General features: G+C 45.4%; 1 protein-coding gene across 8 annotated transcripts in view; it reads right to left on the bottom strand.

The window, feature by feature from the left end:
• Nucleotides 1-240: 240 nt before the first annotated feature.
• The window catches only part of ANKRD46 (ankyrin repeat domain 46), a 32943-nt gene continuing 13686 nt past the window's right edge, over nt 241-19497 (bottom strand). For all 8 annotated transcript variants that reach the window (XM_074986854.1, XM_074986860.1, XM_074986857.1 and 5 more), the window contains 3 exons: nt 14511-14853; nt 9969-10127; nt 241-850 (listed from right to left, as the gene is read on the bottom strand). In XM_074986854.1, the coding sequence (XP_074842955.1) occupies nt 634-850; nt 9969-10127; nt 14511-14821 (687 nt within the window). In that variant the 5' untranslated portion in view covers nt 14822-14853 and the 3' untranslated portion in view covers nt 241-633. The remainder of the gene's footprint in view (nt 851-9968; nt 10128-14510; nt 14854-19497) is intronic.

Raw genomic sequence — 19497 nt, 5'->3', positions numbered from 1 at the left:
ACAAATACAAGACTGAGCCACCAAAGGTGCAAAAGAAAGTTGAAAGGAGTTATAAAAGTTGAAATGTTTCTCAGTCTTTAAATTTATATGTAGTTTATAACCATACACATCAGCACATTGAGTGCACTAAGTAAACTGCACATTTACAGTAATGTATAATGTAAATATCAGAATATATGAAAATTATTTCAATTTAATCTAGGTGGCTTTTTTTTTTTTTTTTTTTTACAGTACTACTACTTCTCAAAAGCTTAAACATAGGCAAAGTACAACTGCTTTTTTTTTTTTTTTTTTAATGGAAAACAAGATGTTTTCATCTTTTACCAGGACACAATTTTTCATGCTCAAACATTTGCTATTTATTTATCAAGAGTCTTTTGTAATCATCACATTTGACCGATAAAGACTGCTATCTATAAATTTTGATTAGAAGTCAAAACATGTCAGAGGTAGCCTAGGCACGCTTTAGAATTTAGTGTTGCTGGCAGAAACTAATGCAGCTCTCTTTCAACAGAATTAGCAGTACACATAAAAGACAAGCAGTATATACAGCTGCACCGTGAACAGAATTGCAAGACACCCAAAACAAAGCTTACACCTCAGGGAAAGAACATTGTGCCTCTTTTCATTTTTTTAATGCACTAATTCAGGCTGATTCTCCACAAAAGGAAGCACCCCACTAACATAGTATGCGATTCCGAGAGAGAGAAGGGCAATGACGATGATCAGGAGAAGCACCCTCCAGAATCCAAGATCCTCCACAAACTCTTGCCATGTTGTTCGGAAGCTGGAAAGCACCCCTTCGCCTTGCTGCAGGTTTGGATTTAGGAGGGAATGGCTTTCCATTGCACTGTCAAGGATTAAAGTTATAAATATATCAGATACAGGAGTGCATCCTTAAATATAACAGTCATCCTGCTAATACAACTAAAAATATTCCAAATTAAAAAAAATAAACATTTTCAGGAATTTTTTACAACACTCTTGAAAGCAAGGCTGCTGGACTCTCTTTTATATTAAAATTTGACATATTAACATGTGGTTTGAACTAGGATAGGAATTTTTTAGGTCATTATAGGGGTTCTTTTGCATACTTGGCTTAATCTAATTATTGACTCCACCCCCCCCTTCTGCCCCTCTACTCTCTGATTTGCTCACCTTGATAATATTTTTCTGATTTGTCCTCCTTGATTACTAGTTTTGGTTCTCTGTGGCTTAAATATTGAGTCTGTTCTGGTACGGCTATAATCTGAAGAAGTGGGTCTGTCTCACGAAAGCTCATCACCTAATAAATTATTTTGTTAGTCTTTAAAGTGCTTCTGGACTGCTTTTTTGTTTTAATTTACAATAGTTACTCACAATCTCAAGACAGCATACAGAAAAGATCCTCCCTAAATACATCAAACCAACATATACTATCTGGCAACCAATTCTTCAATAAAGATGACCTTATAAAGAGAAGTTACTCACCGTAGTAACGATGGTTCTTCAAGATGTGTCCCCGTGGGTGCTCCACAATAGGTGTCGGGCTCGCCCGGCGCTGCAGATCGGAAATCTTCCAGCAGTTTCTCCTGGATGGCGCATGCGCCGGCACGTGCCGCTCCCTTGCGCGTCCCTGGCCATGTGCGCAATCTGGTCCCCGCCAGTTCCTTGACCAACCGCCTCAGATGCTCCTGAAAGACACTAACCACAGATCCGAAGTGGGGAGGATGGGCGGGTGGTGGAGCACCCACGGGGACACATCTCGAAGAACCATCGTTACTACGGTGAGTAACTTCTCTTTCTTCATCAAGTGTCCCCGTGGGTGCTCCACAATAGGTGACTACCCAGCAGTAACCCCAGAAAGGAGGTGGGTAATCGGTTTATGTGCAGCTTGCCCCCGAAAGGACCGCTGTCGACAGACGAGTATCCTCTTGGAATACCCGATGCAGGGCATAATGCTTGGTGAAGGTGTCGTAAGATGACCAGGTCGCCGCTCTACAGATGTCTTTCAACGCGATGCCCTTGAAGAAGGCTGTTGATGCCGCCACTGCCCTGGTGGAGTGAGCCCTAGGCGGGGCCAGCAAAGGAGTCTTTCGAAACTCGTAGCACGTTTTTATACACGACACAATGTGCTTTGAAATTCTCTGTGAAGAGAGGCCTTCCCCTTTTGACCTGGGAGCGAGAGACACTAGAAGCCTGTCCGTTTTCCGGAAGGATTTAGTTCTGTCTATGTAGAAGGCCAACGCCCTCCTCACGTCCAGGAGTTGTAGGTGTGCCTCTTTCCCGGAGCTGTGAGGCTTCGGGTAAAACGAGGGTAAAACTATTGGTTCGTTAAGATGGAACTCTGAAGAAACTTTTGGAACAAAGGCTGAGTGCAGCCGTAAGGTTACAGCCTCCTTTGAGAATACTATGCAGGGCGGCGTTGCCATAACTGCTGCGAGCTCACTCACCCTGCGAGCTGACGTAATTGCAAGGAGGAAGGTTATTTTTATCGTAAGGAGACGTAGGGGAACCGTGGCTAATGGTTCAAAAGGTGGACCCGTGAGCGTGCTGAGCACCAAGTCCAGGTTCCACGATAGTGGAAGCGGTTTCCGAGGGGGGTACAGGTTTACCAACCCCTTCAAGAACCTGGTAACGATAGGATGGGCAAATATCGCGGGCCCCTCCTCTGTATGCCGAAAGGCTGATATAGCGGCGAGGTGGACTTTTAGCGAGGATAAGGAAAGACCGCCCTTCTTGAGGTCCAATAAGTATTCAAGTATTATTGGTATAGGAATGTCAAGTGGAGCTAACTGCTTGGCGGAACACCAGGCTGTGAATTGAGTCCATTTCTACTTATAAGTCTTCCTGGTGGAGATCCTTCGGCTACTTTCCAGGACTTGTTGTACTGCCTCCGTGCATGTACTTTCCAGGGAGCTGAGCCACGGATTAGCCATGCTTGTAGGCGCAGACTCTGAGGGTTCGGGTGCACTATGGACCCTGGGCCTGCGTGAGTAGGTCTGGCGCCACCAGGAGAGGGAGCGGTGGGCGGTCTGACATGCGCAGAAGCAAGGGAAACCATTGCTACCGATCCCACGTTGGGACTAATAGTATCATGCGAGCTCTCTCCCTTCTGGCCTTCTGCAAGACCTTGTGGATAAGCGCTGTGGGGGGTAACGCGTAAAGTAGGGGGCCCTTCCATGGAATCATGAATGCATCCCCCAGGCACCCCCGCCCCACTCCTGCCCTGGAGCAGTACTGTGGACACTTCTTGTGCTGGGTGACAAACAGATCGATCTGGGGAAACCCCCATGTATGAAAGATCGGTCGTAGCAGATCAGTGCGGATCTGCCATTCGTGCATGAGTGCAAAGTGCCTGCTCAGCTGATCTGCTTTCACGTTGTGAGCGCCCGGCAAGTACGAGGCTTTCAACGTTATGTTGTTGGCGATGCACCAGTTCCACAGTCGGACTGCTTCCGCACAGAGGGCACAGGATCGGGCTCCTCCTTGTCGATTTATGTAAAACATAGTGGAGGTATTGTCTGTATTGATTCCGACTACTTTGCCATATATGTGGTCTCGGAAATGCTTGCAGGCGTTGAACACTGCTCTGAGCTCCAGTATGTTTATGTGCAGTGACTGTTCCGCAAGGGACCATAGCCCTTGCGTCACCTTGTTGCCGATGTGCGCTCCCCACCCTATGTGGGAGGCGTCGGTAGTAAGAAAAATAGAAATTTGTGGTTGGTGAAAGGGCACCCCTGCTAGCAAGTTCTTGGGGTTTACCCACCACGCCAGGGATCTGTGTACCTCTGTCGTGGGTGACACCACCCTGTCAACAGTGTGGGATGCCGGTTTGTAGATGCTCGCCCTCCAATGCTGCAGGCTTCGCATGTGCAATCTGGCCTTCTGTACCACAAATGTTGCTGCCGCCATATGGCCCAGCAGCTGGAAGCACGTTAAGACCGGCACCGTGGGGCTGTACATAATGACTTCCACCAGCAAACTGCTGGCGCGAAAGCGGGCGTCGGGTAGGTACACCCTTGCTGTGATAGAGTTTAAGCGTGCCCCTATGAACTCTATGTCCTGTGTGGGGTCGGTCTTTGACTTCGCGAGGTTGATGACTAGGCCCAGCGAAGAAAACGTGTCCGCTGTGACGTGCATCATGCGTAGGACCTCTGCCTTCAAGGCCCCTTTCAATAGGCAGTCGTCCAGGTATGGAAATATGAATACCCCCTGTCTGTGCTGGTAGGCTGACACCACTGCCAAGGTTTTGGTAAAGACTTTGGGGGCCGAGGAGAGGCCGAACAGAAGAACCCTGTACTGGAAGTGTTCCTTGCCGACCATGAAGCAGAGGAAGCGCCTGTGTGCCGGGTGGATTGTTATATGAAAGTAAGCATCTTGTAAGTCGAGGGCTGCAAACCAATCTCCATCGTCCAGTGCTGTGAGTATGGAGGTGACTGTAATCATCCGAAAACGTTGCTTGCACAAGTAGCGGTTGAGGCCCCAAAGATCTAAGATGGGCCTCCAGCCTCCTGTTTTCTTCTCTGTGAGGAAGTAGCGTGAATAAAACCCTTTCCCCTGGAATTGTTCCGGCACTCTTCCCACCGCCCCTATGAACAGAAGGTGGTCCACCTCCTGTTTGAGCCTCACCTCGTAGGTAGCGTCCCGGAGGTGGGGTCTGGAGGGAGACTTCATCGGTGGGAGCGACTGGAAGGGGATCGCGTAACCCGTGGCTATGATCTCCAGCACCCATTTGTCTGCGGTGATCTCTTGCCATTGGGAGTGAAACAGTCTGAGGCGATGATGGAACATGAGATGAGAGTGGCATTGCGCGATGGTAGTGATAGTGCAGCCCTCGTGATGCCCGTCAAACTTGTTGCCTTTGGGCCTGTCCCGAGGGTGTAAGGCTTTGTTGGGAACGTCGCCTGGGAGTTCTGTACTGTTGCTGCTGCTGCTGTCGCCCTTGGTCGTAGCCCCGTTGATACTGCGCACGCTGTGGTTGGTACGGGTAGTGTCTTTGCTGAGGGTAGTATCTTTTCTTCCTGTATGGAGGGGTATAAATACCCAGGGTTCTAAGTGTAGCTCTCGAGTCCTTACTGGAGTGGAGGACCAAGTCGGTTGAGTCTGCAAACAACTTTTGCGTGTCGAAGGGGAGATCCACAATCTTCGCCTGTAGATCCCTCGGGATGCCCGATGTCTGGAGCCAGGATGCTCTATGCATGACCACTGCTGTAGCCGTTGAGCGTGCTGCCGTATCTGCCACATCCAGGATGATATGGACTCCCGTCCTCGAAGCTGCGTAGCCCTCTTGCACAATTGCCTTTAACACCGGCTTCTTATCTTCCGGAAGTGAATCCATGAGAGAAGTAAGCCTGGAGTAATTATCAAAGTTATGGTTCACTAGGTGTGCCGCATAATTTGCCATTCTCAATAGCAGGGTGGAAGAGGAATATACCTTCCTGCCGAAGAGCTCTAGCTTCTTGGCATCTTCGTCCGATCCCCCTGATTTGTACTGAGAAGTCTTTGACCTCTGCTGGGATGATTCGACCACCAATGAGTTTGGTTGTGGGTGACTGAAGAGGAACTCCATGCCCTTTGCCGGGACGAAGTACTTCTTATCCGCTCTCTTGTTTATAGGTGGAACAGAGGCCGGAGTCTGCCATATGGTAGTGGCTGACTCCATAATGGCTTCGTCCAACGGGATAGCAATTTTGGATGAAGCCGGGGGTCTCAAATTTTTCAGGAGTTTGTGATGTTTCTCCTGCACTTCCGCCATTTGAATGCCTTGCGTGAAAGCCACCCTTTTAAACAGCTCCTGAAACTGTTTAAGGTCATCCGGGGGAGCGACATCCCCAGGGGCCATGGCCTCATCTGGGGAGGATGAGGAGGAACCACTAGGGTAAACCTCCCTCGAACTCTCAGGTTCCTGTGGCCGATGGTACACCTGTTCGCTGGAGGATTGTGAAGGAAAGTCTCGGGGTTCTAAAATTAACTCCCCCTGAGATAACTGAGTTTCCTTCCCCGAACGGGAGTGTCCACAGGGGTATTGGACCGCCGGGGGGGACCTGCCCTTGGGCGTAGGCTTGGGGTGTCTGAGTCCAGCACGATAAGAATGACCATGGCAGGACAGGCCCGGAGACCTGGACCACCCTCGGGGTTTGTACCCCCGATGTCAGGGAGAGCGAGACCTCCGCGATGACACAGACAGCGGTGACACTGGTTTGTGATAGTACTCCAGTGGATCTAATCCCAGAAAGGGTGAAGGTGGCCCAAGCCATGGTGACATTGGTTGGAGGAACGGAGAAGGAGGTTCTGGATAGGCTGGTGGAGACCCAGGCCTTCTGGGTAGTGTGTGAGCACAGGGAGAGGGCTTGTTGTTAGCAGCAGCGCAGGCGGTGCTGGGCTTCTGCTTTTGCCTTTCTCCTCCCCTGCGGGGCTGGCACCACCCCCTCCTGCGCCGGGGATCTCGGCCCCGCTGTCGGTGCCGCGCGGATAACGTCCTCTGGTGCCTGCAGGCTCCGTGCCTGTTGGCCCTGCACCGTTGGTGCTGCGGGGGTCGGTGCCGCCAGTTCCGGCGCTTGCCTGGCCGATGCTCTAGGCGCTGCGCGTGCCGCCTGTTTCGTAATCGGAGGCTCAGCCTCTGCCATGTGCGCTGCCGCGGTGCTGCTTGCCCGAGTATGTGGCTGGGGGCTGTGTGCTCCGCCCGTCACGCTCGCTGAAACCGCCGGCAGGGATCGAGCTGGGGAGAGCTTCCTCCGTTTTTGCACCGAGGGGGTCACAGAAGCTGCCTTCCTCTTGTGGAACCCCGAGGGCCCTTCTGATTGCCTCTCCGGCACGTTTGGCTGGAGGGCCTTATCAAACAAGAGCATTTTAAGACGCATTTCTCTGTCTTTCCTGGCCCTGGCTGTGAACTTAGCACAGTGGGAACACTTCTGGGTAACGTGTGATTCCCCCAGGAATCGGATGCACTCACTATACCCATTGGAGGCCGGCATAGCTTCACGGCAGGACTCACACTTTTTAAAGCCTGAAGAAGCCATCGCGGTGAGTCTTTTACTGTTAATAGGGTACTTGGCACCTAATCCGTGCCTGTTTCCCCGAATCGCGGACCCCGGCCTGCAAGGCAACGGGTGGCCTACTGGCCTTCACGTCCACTCTTCTTCTCCGCTCCTCTCTCTCTCTTTTTTTTTGGATATTCTCTTTGTCCTCTCTTCCTTTTTTCTTTTTTAAAAAGAAACAACAATTTACACGTAGAAACACTGTCTAATCTGACTCTGGCCGTAGCCTGAGCGGATTCCGTCTGCAGCCGATGGCGGCTAAAAAGGAACTGGCGGGGACCGGATCGCGCACGTGGCCGGGGATGCGCAAGGGAGCGGCGTGCGCCAGCGCATGCGCGATCCAGGAGAGACTGCTGGAAGATTTCCGATCTGCGGCGCCGGGCGAGCCCGACACCTATTGTGGAGCACCCACGGGGACACTCGATGAAGAATCTATCTTTTCAAAGAATCTTTGATTTGGGTAGAGAGAGAAAATAAGCCAGTATCTCTCCTTTGATGATGTGTGAAGAAATCATACAAACAACAAAGGAACTGGCTAACGCCTTGATCACAAAAACTTATGCATGTGTTTAACAATACTACGTTATGTAGTCCTGTGATTTTCCACATAATCAATGTACAGGCATAAGCGTTTGCAGGATCAGGCTCTTACTGTATATCAAGAAAAACTGTAACTATATAGATAATGATGTTAAGGCATAAAGTAAACAGATTAAAAACAGATTTCCCTTCCTCCATATCTCTTTAAATATACTAATCTTAGGTGTATCTGTAATAATAATAGGAAAAATATTTCAGATAAAAGTAACTAGTAAGTTAACATCATCACCTAAATTCTCTTGCTTCTGATATGACTAATGATGACAGTAACACATGCCTAAAAGGAAGATTCATTTGTAAACTTTTTTTTTCTAAAAATACCCTTCTGATTAACATTACTGTTATTCATGTGATATTTTTCCTCATTATGGAGTACAAGTATGAATATTACACAAAACTTTAGTGATTTACTGAAACATTACAGTGTCATGTCCAGAAATTTTCAGGCATTTCCAGTAAAACGTCATCTTTTTTGTTTTTTAAATATTTACTTGGCTGTAAAACTGTGGTTGTTTGCCCATAACTACAGGAGTTAGTCATCTTCCCTTTACTTTAGGCTTCCTAACTAAATGAGAGGCTTTATTAAGCGATATCTGATGTCACAGTCTGGTCTACTCACTAATTAAGCATCAACTAGTTAATACATAAAAACTACAAGTCCTGTGGCACCTTATAGACTAACAGATTTTTCGCAGCATAAGCTTTCGTGGGCAAAGACCTGCTTCACCAGATGCATACTCCAGGGGTTAAATACAGCTAAAATGCATTTTTTTTTTGTAATAAACAAGTCATATGGTCATTGTTAAAAAATTACCACAACAAAGTCAAAGTTCCTTACTCAACTCTGTGAAGCTCCCTGTGGCATTTTCTATTGCAACCAAATTAAAAGCTACATTATGAAGTGCCTGAATAAAACTATTTTGGAAAAAATCTGTTAAGGACAAATCCTACACATTTGCTTGTAACAAAAGCATTCAATGTTGCTTCCTGTTACAGTTACAGGTATAACAGCACAACATGACACCAAAATGTGGAGAGGCAAAGGAAAAGAAATATACTTTGGGAACCAAGATTTGTTCTATGACCTTGAGTCAGAAACAAATTAACGTAATAAGGAGGTAGTGGCATTAAATTCAGGCAAGAAGGGAGGGAACCCTTGCACGGATCTCTAGAAATTTCTCTGAGTTTAAGAGTGAAGTTCAGGGTTTCCAGAGGAAACAGTAATTATCCTCCCTTGGCTTCATTTATACTGGAAATGAGGGAGAAGAGAAACAAGCAGAGATTGTATTCAGAGCATCTCTAGAATCAGGAAGTGATACCAGGAGGTAGGAGTGAAACTAGAGGAATGAAAAGGCAACCCCCAAATAGTGCTTTTGCAGGGACACACACTATTTAATTACAAAGAACATGTGTGCTTTCATTTGTTTCTAATGCTGCCTATTTTATTATACAAAATTATCTTAGAAAAGGAGATCCTTCAGATATTTTAAAGTAGCTCTCAGACAAGGTGGGAGTAACCTGTAAGTCTGTAATTCCAAAATGCAAGTTACAGGTTTCCCTGCCAAATCAAACAAGAGAACAATAATAAAGATTATAAAAGGAAAGGAAGTTACAGGTTTTAAAGGGACATTATCAGTCCAAAAATCTTAGCTAAAACTAAGCCCCATTTAACATCTATGGTAAAACTCCCATATGAAACAAGAATCTTTTTTTTCTGCTAGATACATGCTCTGGGACTCTTTTCCTCACAGTCTCCCAGAGCTCTGGCTCCATTCTGAGCTCAAACATACATCACCCATAGATTAAAAAGCAAGTTAATGATATAAAACATAAAGTAAGCAAACTTGCTTTTTAATCTATGGGTGATGTAGAGCTCTGGGAAACTGTGAGGAAAAGAGTCCCAGAGCTAGGGCTCCAGCCTGAATGCCTACAATGCGGTTAAACAGCCTGTGAGTCAGATGGAATGGCCCAGTGGCGGGTATTTAATTTCAGTGTAGACACACCCTTAGTTTCTAGAGAGTAATGCTGCAGGATGTTCAGGGTCCAGATGATAACCAGTTTCTAGTGAATTTCACTTTTAGAATATCTTGCACCAGTAAAATGGTACTATATTTGGGTTGTAAATTCTGTAGTGGAACACTTAGTTGTTTTAAAACTTATTTTACTAGAAATTAAAAAATAATCAAACTTTTCTATTGAAAGTTCTTATGAAAAGTATTGTTTATAAATGTTTTGTTCCATTCTGAGGAACAAACATGTCAACTCATGTATCTAGCAGAAAAAAATTAATTCAGCAACAAAGATATACTTTATATATGCTTTTTTCAGAAACTATCTGTCTTGTAATACCTTTCACTTTCTGCAGTCTGCATAGTTTCCATCTTAGAATGAGCTCCTCTGTTAAATCCTTTCACCTCTTGCTCCTCCAAAGACTCCAGCAATCGAATCACATCTTTATTAACTCCTCTTCGTTTTGCCAAAACAAGTGGTGTTGCACCTTGGTGATTGCTAAAATAGTGTCCACCAAAACAGGGACGTACAAAAACAACATATAAAATGAGAATTCTACAACTGGATGAAGTTGCATAAGCATGCAATGTAAAATGTACTGTAAATTTAGAACTGTTTTCTAGCTATATGGACTAGTAAACTATTCTTAGTAAAAGAAATAAAAGAGAATGGTATTAAAAATTCAATATGGTTTATTTTTAAAAGCACACAACCCTATAATATTTTACACTTGATAAAAGTCAAGAAACCTAGTATAATGGAATCTTATCTTGATTGAAGTCTTTGGATACTGCTGTGACAAAAATAAACTAACAATATACTTATATCAGTGTGTAAGACTTCATACAATTACTGTTTGAAAATTAAATTGCTTCAAAGATCTTTATTCTCTCTGAGTCACAGAATATTAAGCAATAAATAAAACACATGATGAGTAAATCCTCCTACTGCTGCCTTTGAAAAACACAAACCAAGTAGGAGAGTAGACCAGAAAATGGGTGTTTGGGATAAAGAAGGAAGGGGAAAAACCTCACACTGTGACTCTGGGTCAGCCACTAATTAATCTTGCTGATAAGAGATAATGGGGCAGCTCCAATAATCAAAGATGAACAGAAAGACCAAGGGCCTAAAATGATTGCTGGCTGCCAGGCCTGCTGATCATGGGGGAGGAGGCAGCGTAATTGCTGTAGGACCCATTGTTTCAAAGGGGCCAGGGCAGTGGTGGCTGGAACTCTGGGCCTACCAGCAGCTTTGCCCAGCTGTGAAGGGGTGTGTGTGTAACGCGGGGGAGGGGAAGGTGGCCAGCACTGTGGACTGGGCAGCACTGAGGGCCAAATGCCCTGGGCCCTGAGCCTGGTGCCTCTTCCACCTTGCTCCAGGGCCTACAAGAGCTGCTAGCTCTGCTGCTGGCTGCCATTTTTCCCCCCTGATAACATACATGTGCACAAAGTTTTAAGAACAATATGATCGTGACTAACTTAACTGTACTCAATCAAACAGCTAATTGTTTGTTATTGTGAGAGCCTGTGTCTGGAGACTAGCATCTGAGGGCTGCTGGGAGCTAGGAAGAAAGAATATATACTATTTAAAAGAACAATTGACTTGAGAAAGGGGAAACACTGAAAGGTAGCTGTCACCCAAAGGCTATGGTAATGTGGCACTTCGGAATATGCTAATGAGGCGCTGCCATGACTATGCAGCACATCATTAGCATAATAGTGCCTGTGTGTGCTTCAAAACTTCTGGTTTCAAAATGCACACCGTCCATGTAGCCAGGGGCCTTTCGAAATGACCCCCTGATTTCAAAAGCCCCTTCTTCCCATTTGGTTTCAGGAGGAAGGGGCTTTTGAAATCAGGGGGTCGTTTCAAAAGGCCCCCGGCTACACAGGTGGCATGCATTTCGAAACGGGCAGTTTCAAAGTGTGTGTGGCCAACATTATGCTAATGAGGCACTGCATATTCCTGAAAGTGCCTCATTAACATATTCCAATGTGCCACATTACCATAGCCCCTCTGAAGGAGGGCCTAGTGTGGTCACAGCCAAAAAAGTACAGGAGGACTGTTGCACATTTACTGGATTTTCTTTATTTTTATGGTAGTCAATCAAAGCATTAGGAATGTGGAACAGAAAATTCTAAAACCCCCTGTTATCTTTTGCACAGGAAAGATAGAAAATATGGCAAAAGACTGCCTTGGCTTAATCAGGAGATGTTGCACGATCGCAAAATAAAACAGGAATTATATAAGAAATGGAAACTAGGACAAATTACAAAGGATGAATATAGGCAAACAACACAGGAATGCAAGGGCAAGATTAGAAAGGCAAAGGCATAAAATCAGCTCAAATTAGCTACAGGCATAGAGGGAAACAAGACAACTTTTTATAAATACGTTAGAAGCAAGAGGAAGACCAAGGACAGGGTAGGCCCACTGCTCAGTGAGGAGGGAGAAACAGTAACAGGAAACTTGTAAATGGCAGAGATGCTTAATGACTTCTTTGTTTCAGTCTTCACTGAAAAATCTGAAGAAAGAATGCCTAACGTAGTGAATGCTAGCGCTGAAGGGTTATATTTAGAAAGATAAAATAAAAAAAGAACAAATTAAAAATCACTTAGAAAAGTTAGGGCCATGTCTACACTAGCCCCAAACTTTGAAATGGCCATTCAAATGGCCATTTCGCAGTTTACTAATGAAGTGCTGAAATGCATATTCAGCGCCTCAGAGCCTCATTAGCATGCGGGCGGCTGCGGCGCTTTGAAATTGACGCAGCTCGCTGCCACGTGGCTCCTTTTCGAAAGGACCCCGCCTACTTCGAAGTCCCCTTATTCCCATCTGCTCATAGGAATAAGGGGACTTCAAAGTAGGCAGGGTCCTTTCAAAAAGGAGCCCCGTTGGGACGAGCCGCACGGCGGCGAGCTGTGTCAATTTCGAAGCACCGCGGCCACCCGCATGCTAATGAAATGCTGAATATGCATTTCAGCGCTTCATTAGTAAACTGCGAAATGGCCATTTGAATGGCCATTTCGAAGTCTGGGGCTAGTGTAGACGTAGCCTAGATGTCTGCAAGTCACCAGGGCCTGATGAAATGCATCCTAGAATACTCAAGGAGCTGATAGAGAATGTATCTGAACCATCAGCTGTCATCCTTGGAAAATCATGGGAGACAGGAGAGATTCCAGAAGACTGGAAAAGGGCAAATATAGTGCCCATCTATAAAAAGGGGAATGAGAACAACGCAGAAAACTACAGACTGGTCAGTTTAACCTCTGTGCCGGGAAAGATAACGGAACAAGTCATTAAGGAAATCATCTGCAAACACTTGGAAGGTGTTAAGCTGACAGGGAACAGCCAGCATGGAGTTGTAAAGAACAAATTATGTCAAACCAATCTCATAGCTTTCTTTGATAGGATAACGAGTCTTATGGATAAGGGAGAAGCAGTAGGTGTGGTATACCTAGACCTTAGTAAAGCATTTGATACTGTCTCATATGATATTCTTATCAATAAACTAGGCAAATACAACTTAGATGGGGTTAGTATAAGGTGGGTGCAGAACTGGCTGGATACCGGTACTCAGAGAGTAGTTATTCATGGTTCTCAATCCTGCTGGAAAGGTATAACAAGTGGGGTTCCACAGGGGTCTGTTTGGGGACCGGTTCTGTTCAATATCATCATCATCAATTTAGATATTGGCATAGAAAATATGCTTAGTAAGTTTGCAGATGATACCAAGCTGGGAGGGGTAGCAACTACTTTGGAGAATAAGGTCAAAATTCAAAATGATCTGGACAAATTGGAGAAATGGTCTGAGGTAAACAGGAAGAAGTTTAATAAAGACAAATGCAAAGTGCTCCGTTTAAGAAGGAACAATCAGTTTCACACTTACAGAACGGGAAGCGACTGTCTAGGAAGGAGTATGGCAGAAAGGAATCTAGGGGTTATAGTTGACTACAAGTTAAATATGAGTCAACAGTGTGATGCTGTTGCAAAAAAAGCAAACATGACACAAGAAGTCATTCTTCCGCTCTACTCCGTGCTGGTTAGGCCTCAGCTGGAGTATTGTGTCCAGTTCTGGGCACCACATTTCAAGAAAGATGTGGAGAAATTGGAAAGGGTCCAGAAAAGAGCAACAAGAATGATCAGAGGTCTAGAGAACATGACCTATAAAGAAAGGGTAAAAGAACTGGGCTTGTTTAGTTTGGAAAAAAGACGATTGAGGGGGGACATGATAGCAGTTTTCAGGTATCTGAAAGGGCGTCATAAGGAGGAGGGAGAAAACTTGTTCTTCTTGGCCTCCGAGGATAGAACAAAAGGCAATGGGCTTAACCTGCAGCAAGGGAGGTTTAGGTTGGACATTAGGAAAAAGTTCCTAACTGTCAGGGTGGTCAAACACTGGAATAAATTGCCAAGGGAGGTTGCGGAATCTCCCATCTCTGGAGATATTTAAGAACAGGTTAGATAAGTGTCTATCAGGGATGGTCTAGACAGTACTTGGTCCTTCCATGAGGGCAGGGGGCTGGACTCGATGAGCTCTCAAGGTCCCTTCCAGTCCCAGCGTTCTATGATTCTATGGTTATTCTTAACTGTTCTGTGATGCCAACGTCCTGTTCCTGGCTGTCTGGCCAAAAGAGAATAGTAGGACCTCACCTTCTGAGCAACCCAACATCATCTTGTTTTAACTGTCTTTCATGATGCTCACGAGAAGCTAGGAGTGAACCCATGCTTCACCCCTCCCCATAACTTGCATTTAAAAAAAAGAAAAAAAAAGTTTACTGAATTTACCATTAAATCATTTGTATCAGGCAACAGATTTGTGCAAAATACTTCTGAGAGAGAGACTAATATACTATAAAGTGGTTAAAAAAGAGACGACAAACTTACCAAATATCAATTTTGAGTCCATTAGAGACTAGGAACTGTATGGTATCCACATGCCCACAAAGGTGAAGGGCAGTGTTACCTTGGTAATCAGTGGCCAGTAGATCAGCACCAAATTTGTGTAACAACTGACATATGTCTACGTTTCCTCTGGCTGCTGCAAGGTGGAGACCAGTTCGGCCACGACTGTCACGAATATTTGGGTCAAAGCCACTCTCCAGTAGCCGCTTGGAATAGTTAAAATCCCCATCAATGCAAGCCTGCAAGAGGGGTACATTTGTCTGGGAAGAATCATTTACAAAAACATAGGACATTGTTCCACTTCTGTCTGGAGTATGTGGCAAACCTGCAGTTAAAAAGGAGATGAAATGACAGTGAAGCGAAATAAATATAACACAAATACCTTTTAAATGCTTTTTGAAATAAAAATGCAAAGTAGTTTATGGATATAAGCTTTTAAATCATTGTGCACTGCATATCATTTTAATATGCTGCAGCCTTTTCTGATACAAAGATAATGCTCCTTTTAATCATATTCATACCTGTTGGTACAGAAATGCATAGATTTATTACTTCAGAGGATTGCACTGAAGCATCACAATGAATGGAAGACACTAGGTAAATGCCACAGAGGAAGAGATCATGCGCTATAGTTTTTATATTAAAAAGGAAACTCTGCTATGTCCAGCTTGTGAGCTAATAGGAATAAGGGGATTTCAGTGTTGGCGGAGTCATTTCAAATAGGACCCCCCGTGTAGATGAGCCGCCAGCAAGTGAACCAGGGCACTTTCAAAGTGCCGTGGACAGTGGCATGCTAATGAGGCGCTGAATATGCATTTCAGCGTCTCATTAATATTCTTCAATTTGGCCATTAGCACAGCCATTTTGAAGATTTTAGCAAGTGTAGATGTAGCCTTAATGAAGTCGCTAATAGGATTTCCTCTTTCATTTATCTGTTCTTATTTACAGCTGAACTTCAGTACACAACGACAGATGCTGAAAAAGTCATTGTTATTGTGAGCTTTAACTCCTTCACTCTCGCCAGGAAGTTACATTATTTAGCCACCATCCAGTTCACCTTTCAGCAGAATATTTTTCTACAGCATCATAGGTGGGTACAGTATTTCACAATCAACAATAAAACTCAGGTCTCTACCTAGAAGAAATTAACTTAGACAAAGGACAAAAAGATAGTGCAGCTAGACAGTGGAGGATAATAATGGTAGAGGAGGATCTAGAACTGCTGTGGGTGTAATATCCAAACTAGGCCCCAGCACCCAGCAAAGCAATGAGTAGTCCCAAAGGTTTTAAAGATAATGTCTGCTTTGCTGTTTGGGCCTAAAAGTATAAGGTAAGAAATTGGTTGCTCCACAGATTTTTTGCTAATTATTATCTGATGAAATATAGTTCAACTGACTAACCAGAGATAATTGGTATTGTGGAAGAAGTGAGTTTTAAGGACAGATTTGAATGGGAAGAGAGCGAATGTTTGGCTCACAAGACCAAATAAGGTTATTTCATGCAAGAGGGACAATAGGGTAGAGGCATGAAAGCAAAATGAAGACAGGAGGAAGAGCATGGTTGAGCAGGAGGAGTCATTGGTACAAGAGGGCATGGGGGGGGAGATAAAAAGACACGAGGGCTGAGGAAGAGGATGGGAGCAGAACTGTGCAGGGCCTTGCAGTAGTTGAACTTGAACTGGAAAGCAGAGTAGTCAGTGAAGAGCTTTGAACACACAAGTGATGTAGTACAGGTGGTGGACAGGGAAAATACCGGAAGAATTCTGAACAGACTGGAGTAAGGAGAGAATCACAAAGTCATAGAGGATGCAATTACATTCACAGAGCTAAAAGAGCCCTAAGACTTGGATTAGAATTCTTCTGGTGGGCATGGAGAAGAATGATGGATCATGGACATTTACTACTCCATGCTCACAGCTCTAGCAGATTATAAGCAGGATTCGGATCAGCTATGTGAACCTGTTGGATAGCATACGTAAATACTTTAATTATCTTGCCTATATAAGGCATCCTCCCATCCAAGCACACTCACTTGGCTGGAAGAATGGAAATATGTCCAGCAGCCAAAGAATGTTAGACATGCCCCACTTTTGGGGAGCTCATGCTTTATAGCTTCTTCTTTGTGCTTCAGATTAATCATTCTGCAATACTGACAATACATACGCCTTTGTTTGAATGCTATTGTTATTATGAGACTATCATATTTCAGTCTCATCAAATTTACAAGTATTATTTACATCTCATGAGCTGGCATTTCACATCTGGACAAATTCTGCTCACAAAATGTATGTATCAACATAGTTTAATTTATCTAGGCCAACAGACAAAACTAACTTTTTATCTCAGGTTTGGAAGAGGGAGAGATGGGGAATAAGCTCCTGGCCCTGAACAGCTACATAAAGAATGTCTTAATTAGTCATCCCCTGTGCAGAATACATTCTTTTAGTCTGCAAGTACTATCTATGTAGGGGATAATTTACAGCCTACTTGAAACCACTCTTTTCCCCAATCATCTCCAACAATGGAAGGTATAACATAGTTCGTACAATACTGTTTCCCTTTAGGGTACTAACTGCTTTCATTTTATCCAAATATGGACAGTGCAATTAAGGAACATAGAACCTATCTGGTACTTCCAACTGAAGCACTATAAGAATTCTGCCGGGTTGCAAGGCCAAGGCTCTACAACAGTGGTTCTCAACCAGAGGTATGTGTACCCCGGGGGTGCTCAGAGCTCTTCCAGAGGGTACATTAGCTCAGTGTTTCCCATCCGTTTTTTATGGATAAAAAATTGGTCTTACTTTATGTTCATCTGATTTCTTTTATTTATCTTTTTTGCACAGTCGTAAGTATGATAGCAAGTTTATTGCCCACAGGCAATTTCTTCCAACAAACAGCGGGTCTTTGCCCATGAAAGCTTATGCTCTAAAATATCTGTTAGTCTATAAGGTGCCACAGGACTTCTTGTTGTTTTTGAAGTTACAATTAACATTGTTTAAACAAATGTGTTGCGATGGTAGAAAAAAATTGTGAGTCTGAAAATTGTAGGAACTTGATGTAATTTTTTTTGGGGGGCGGGGGGGAGAGGGTACTTTATAAAAAATGTTGAGGAACACCACTCTGCAGTAATCTACATTTTGCTTGCTTCCCCTCCAGAATTCAAGTGGCACAACTGTGTCTTCTTCAGCATTACCCTTCCCAGCAAGCTAACACTCACAAAGATGCATTTTGCACATTAGCATTCCGTATACTAGATATACTTTAATCACTTTAAAATCTTAACGTTGCACAAACATAACAACAGTTTAAAAAAACAAAAACCTCAATTTGTTCTTCAGAAAATAGGATTTTGCCTTCAGAGGATACCGGTGGGATCCTTAAACCTAGATGGTTGAAAAAGTTATTTACATTTATTTATTAGAAGCTTGATGTCAGTACTTTTGCTTGTAACAATACTACTAGGTCAAGCTTTTTTCTTTTGCATGTTTTGTGCCTAGACAGACAAGATATTGCGGAAACAGAAGAGAGGAATTATCTTTAGCACGTCAAATCCCTCTACTAACCACAATATGTCAAATCTTATGCAGCTTATAAGCTTGGAATTTGTCAACTCTGGGTAATTTTATTTTGCAACAAACAGATGTTTTTCTTTTTGTATTTCTCAATATACAAAAATCAGAGCAGAAGCAAAGAAATGGTTGGATCATGGGGACACAACTACACAGTAGACAAGTTCTCCCACTTTCTCATATGCATCTGTAGGAGTCCTGGGACGCCCAGCCCTTGGCCTAAGGCAGGCAGCAACCCAAAGAGAGGGTTATAACACTGGCCCAGCCCTCAGTTCGGGGCGGGGCAGCAGTTCACAATAGTAATACAGTCCAGGCCCAGCCCTCAGTCTAGGGCGGGGCAGCAGTTCACAGCTGCAACACAGTACAGGCCCAGCCCTCAGTTCAGGGCGGGGCAGCAGCACATGGGTTTGAGCACAAGCCCAGCCCTCAGTCTGGGGCAGGGCAACAGCACAAGGGTTTGAGCACAGGCCCAGCCCTCAGTCTGGGGCAGGGCAACAGCACAAGGGTTTGAGCACAGGCCCAGCAAGGGCTGGCCCTGTCAAGGAGGGGGTAGGGGGTCTCAGGCCCTCCCACTCCACTGCAACCCGGCCCGGGGCCCTGGGGTCGCTCACACACGACCACGGCAGTGGGGATCCAGGCCGCAACACACTGCCATGGGATCGGGAGCGTCGTTCCCCGGGCCACTTCCTACCTCTACCTCCACCAGGGGAAGGTCCCAGTCCATCTGGTCAGGGGTTCCCGCGGGGTCAGTCTCCTCCAAATCGTCCACCTTCAGGGGCTCCGGCCAGTAGCTCACGTCGATGTCATTGGGATAGTCAGGCGGCGGTAGCATGGTGGGCCCGAGGCGATCCTGGGCCTGGGGGCTGCAGGGGTCCGCCGGGACTCTGGGGCAGGCCGCTCCTGGGGCCTCGGAGTCGCTCACCCTCGCCGCGTCCAGGGCTTCCTCCAAGGCAGGGGGTCTCCGCCGGCGTGAGGGTCCTGGCAGGTCTGGGAAGTCCGGGTAGTCCCCCTGGGGCATCTGGATCCGTGGTTGTTTGGGGCCGCTGGGGGCTTGCTCCTCCGGCCCGGCCGGGCGGCGACAGGCCCTCTGCTCTTGGCGCCGGGGAGCTCGTGCAGGCGTGTCCTCCCTGCCCGGACGCTCAGGCTTTAATGGGTCCCGAGCCCTGCCCTTGGCCCTTCTCGCCCTGGGCCCCGCCCTCTGAGGGGCGGACCACTGGTGTTCTGGCTCCGGGCCCGCCCACCAGGGCCTCTACGCAGTCTCCTCTGCCTCTGAGTCAGCAGGAGGCCACACTGACTCACTACAGCATCACAAATATATTAGTTATGGTCAGGGAGCCTAGAAATCCATTTGCCACAGAAAAATGTGCAATTTGCACTTTTAGAGAATCTTTATTTTTATAT

This window comes from Carettochelys insculpta, chromosome 2, assembly GCF_033958435.1.
Source record: "Carettochelys insculpta isolate YL-2023 chromosome 2, ASM3395843v1, whole genome shotgun sequence".
NCBI lineage: Eukaryota > Metazoa > Chordata > Testudines > Carettochelyidae > Carettochelys > Carettochelys insculpta.
Note: the sequence above shows the minus strand (reverse complement) of the source record. Positions and strands in the feature narration are given on the sequence as shown.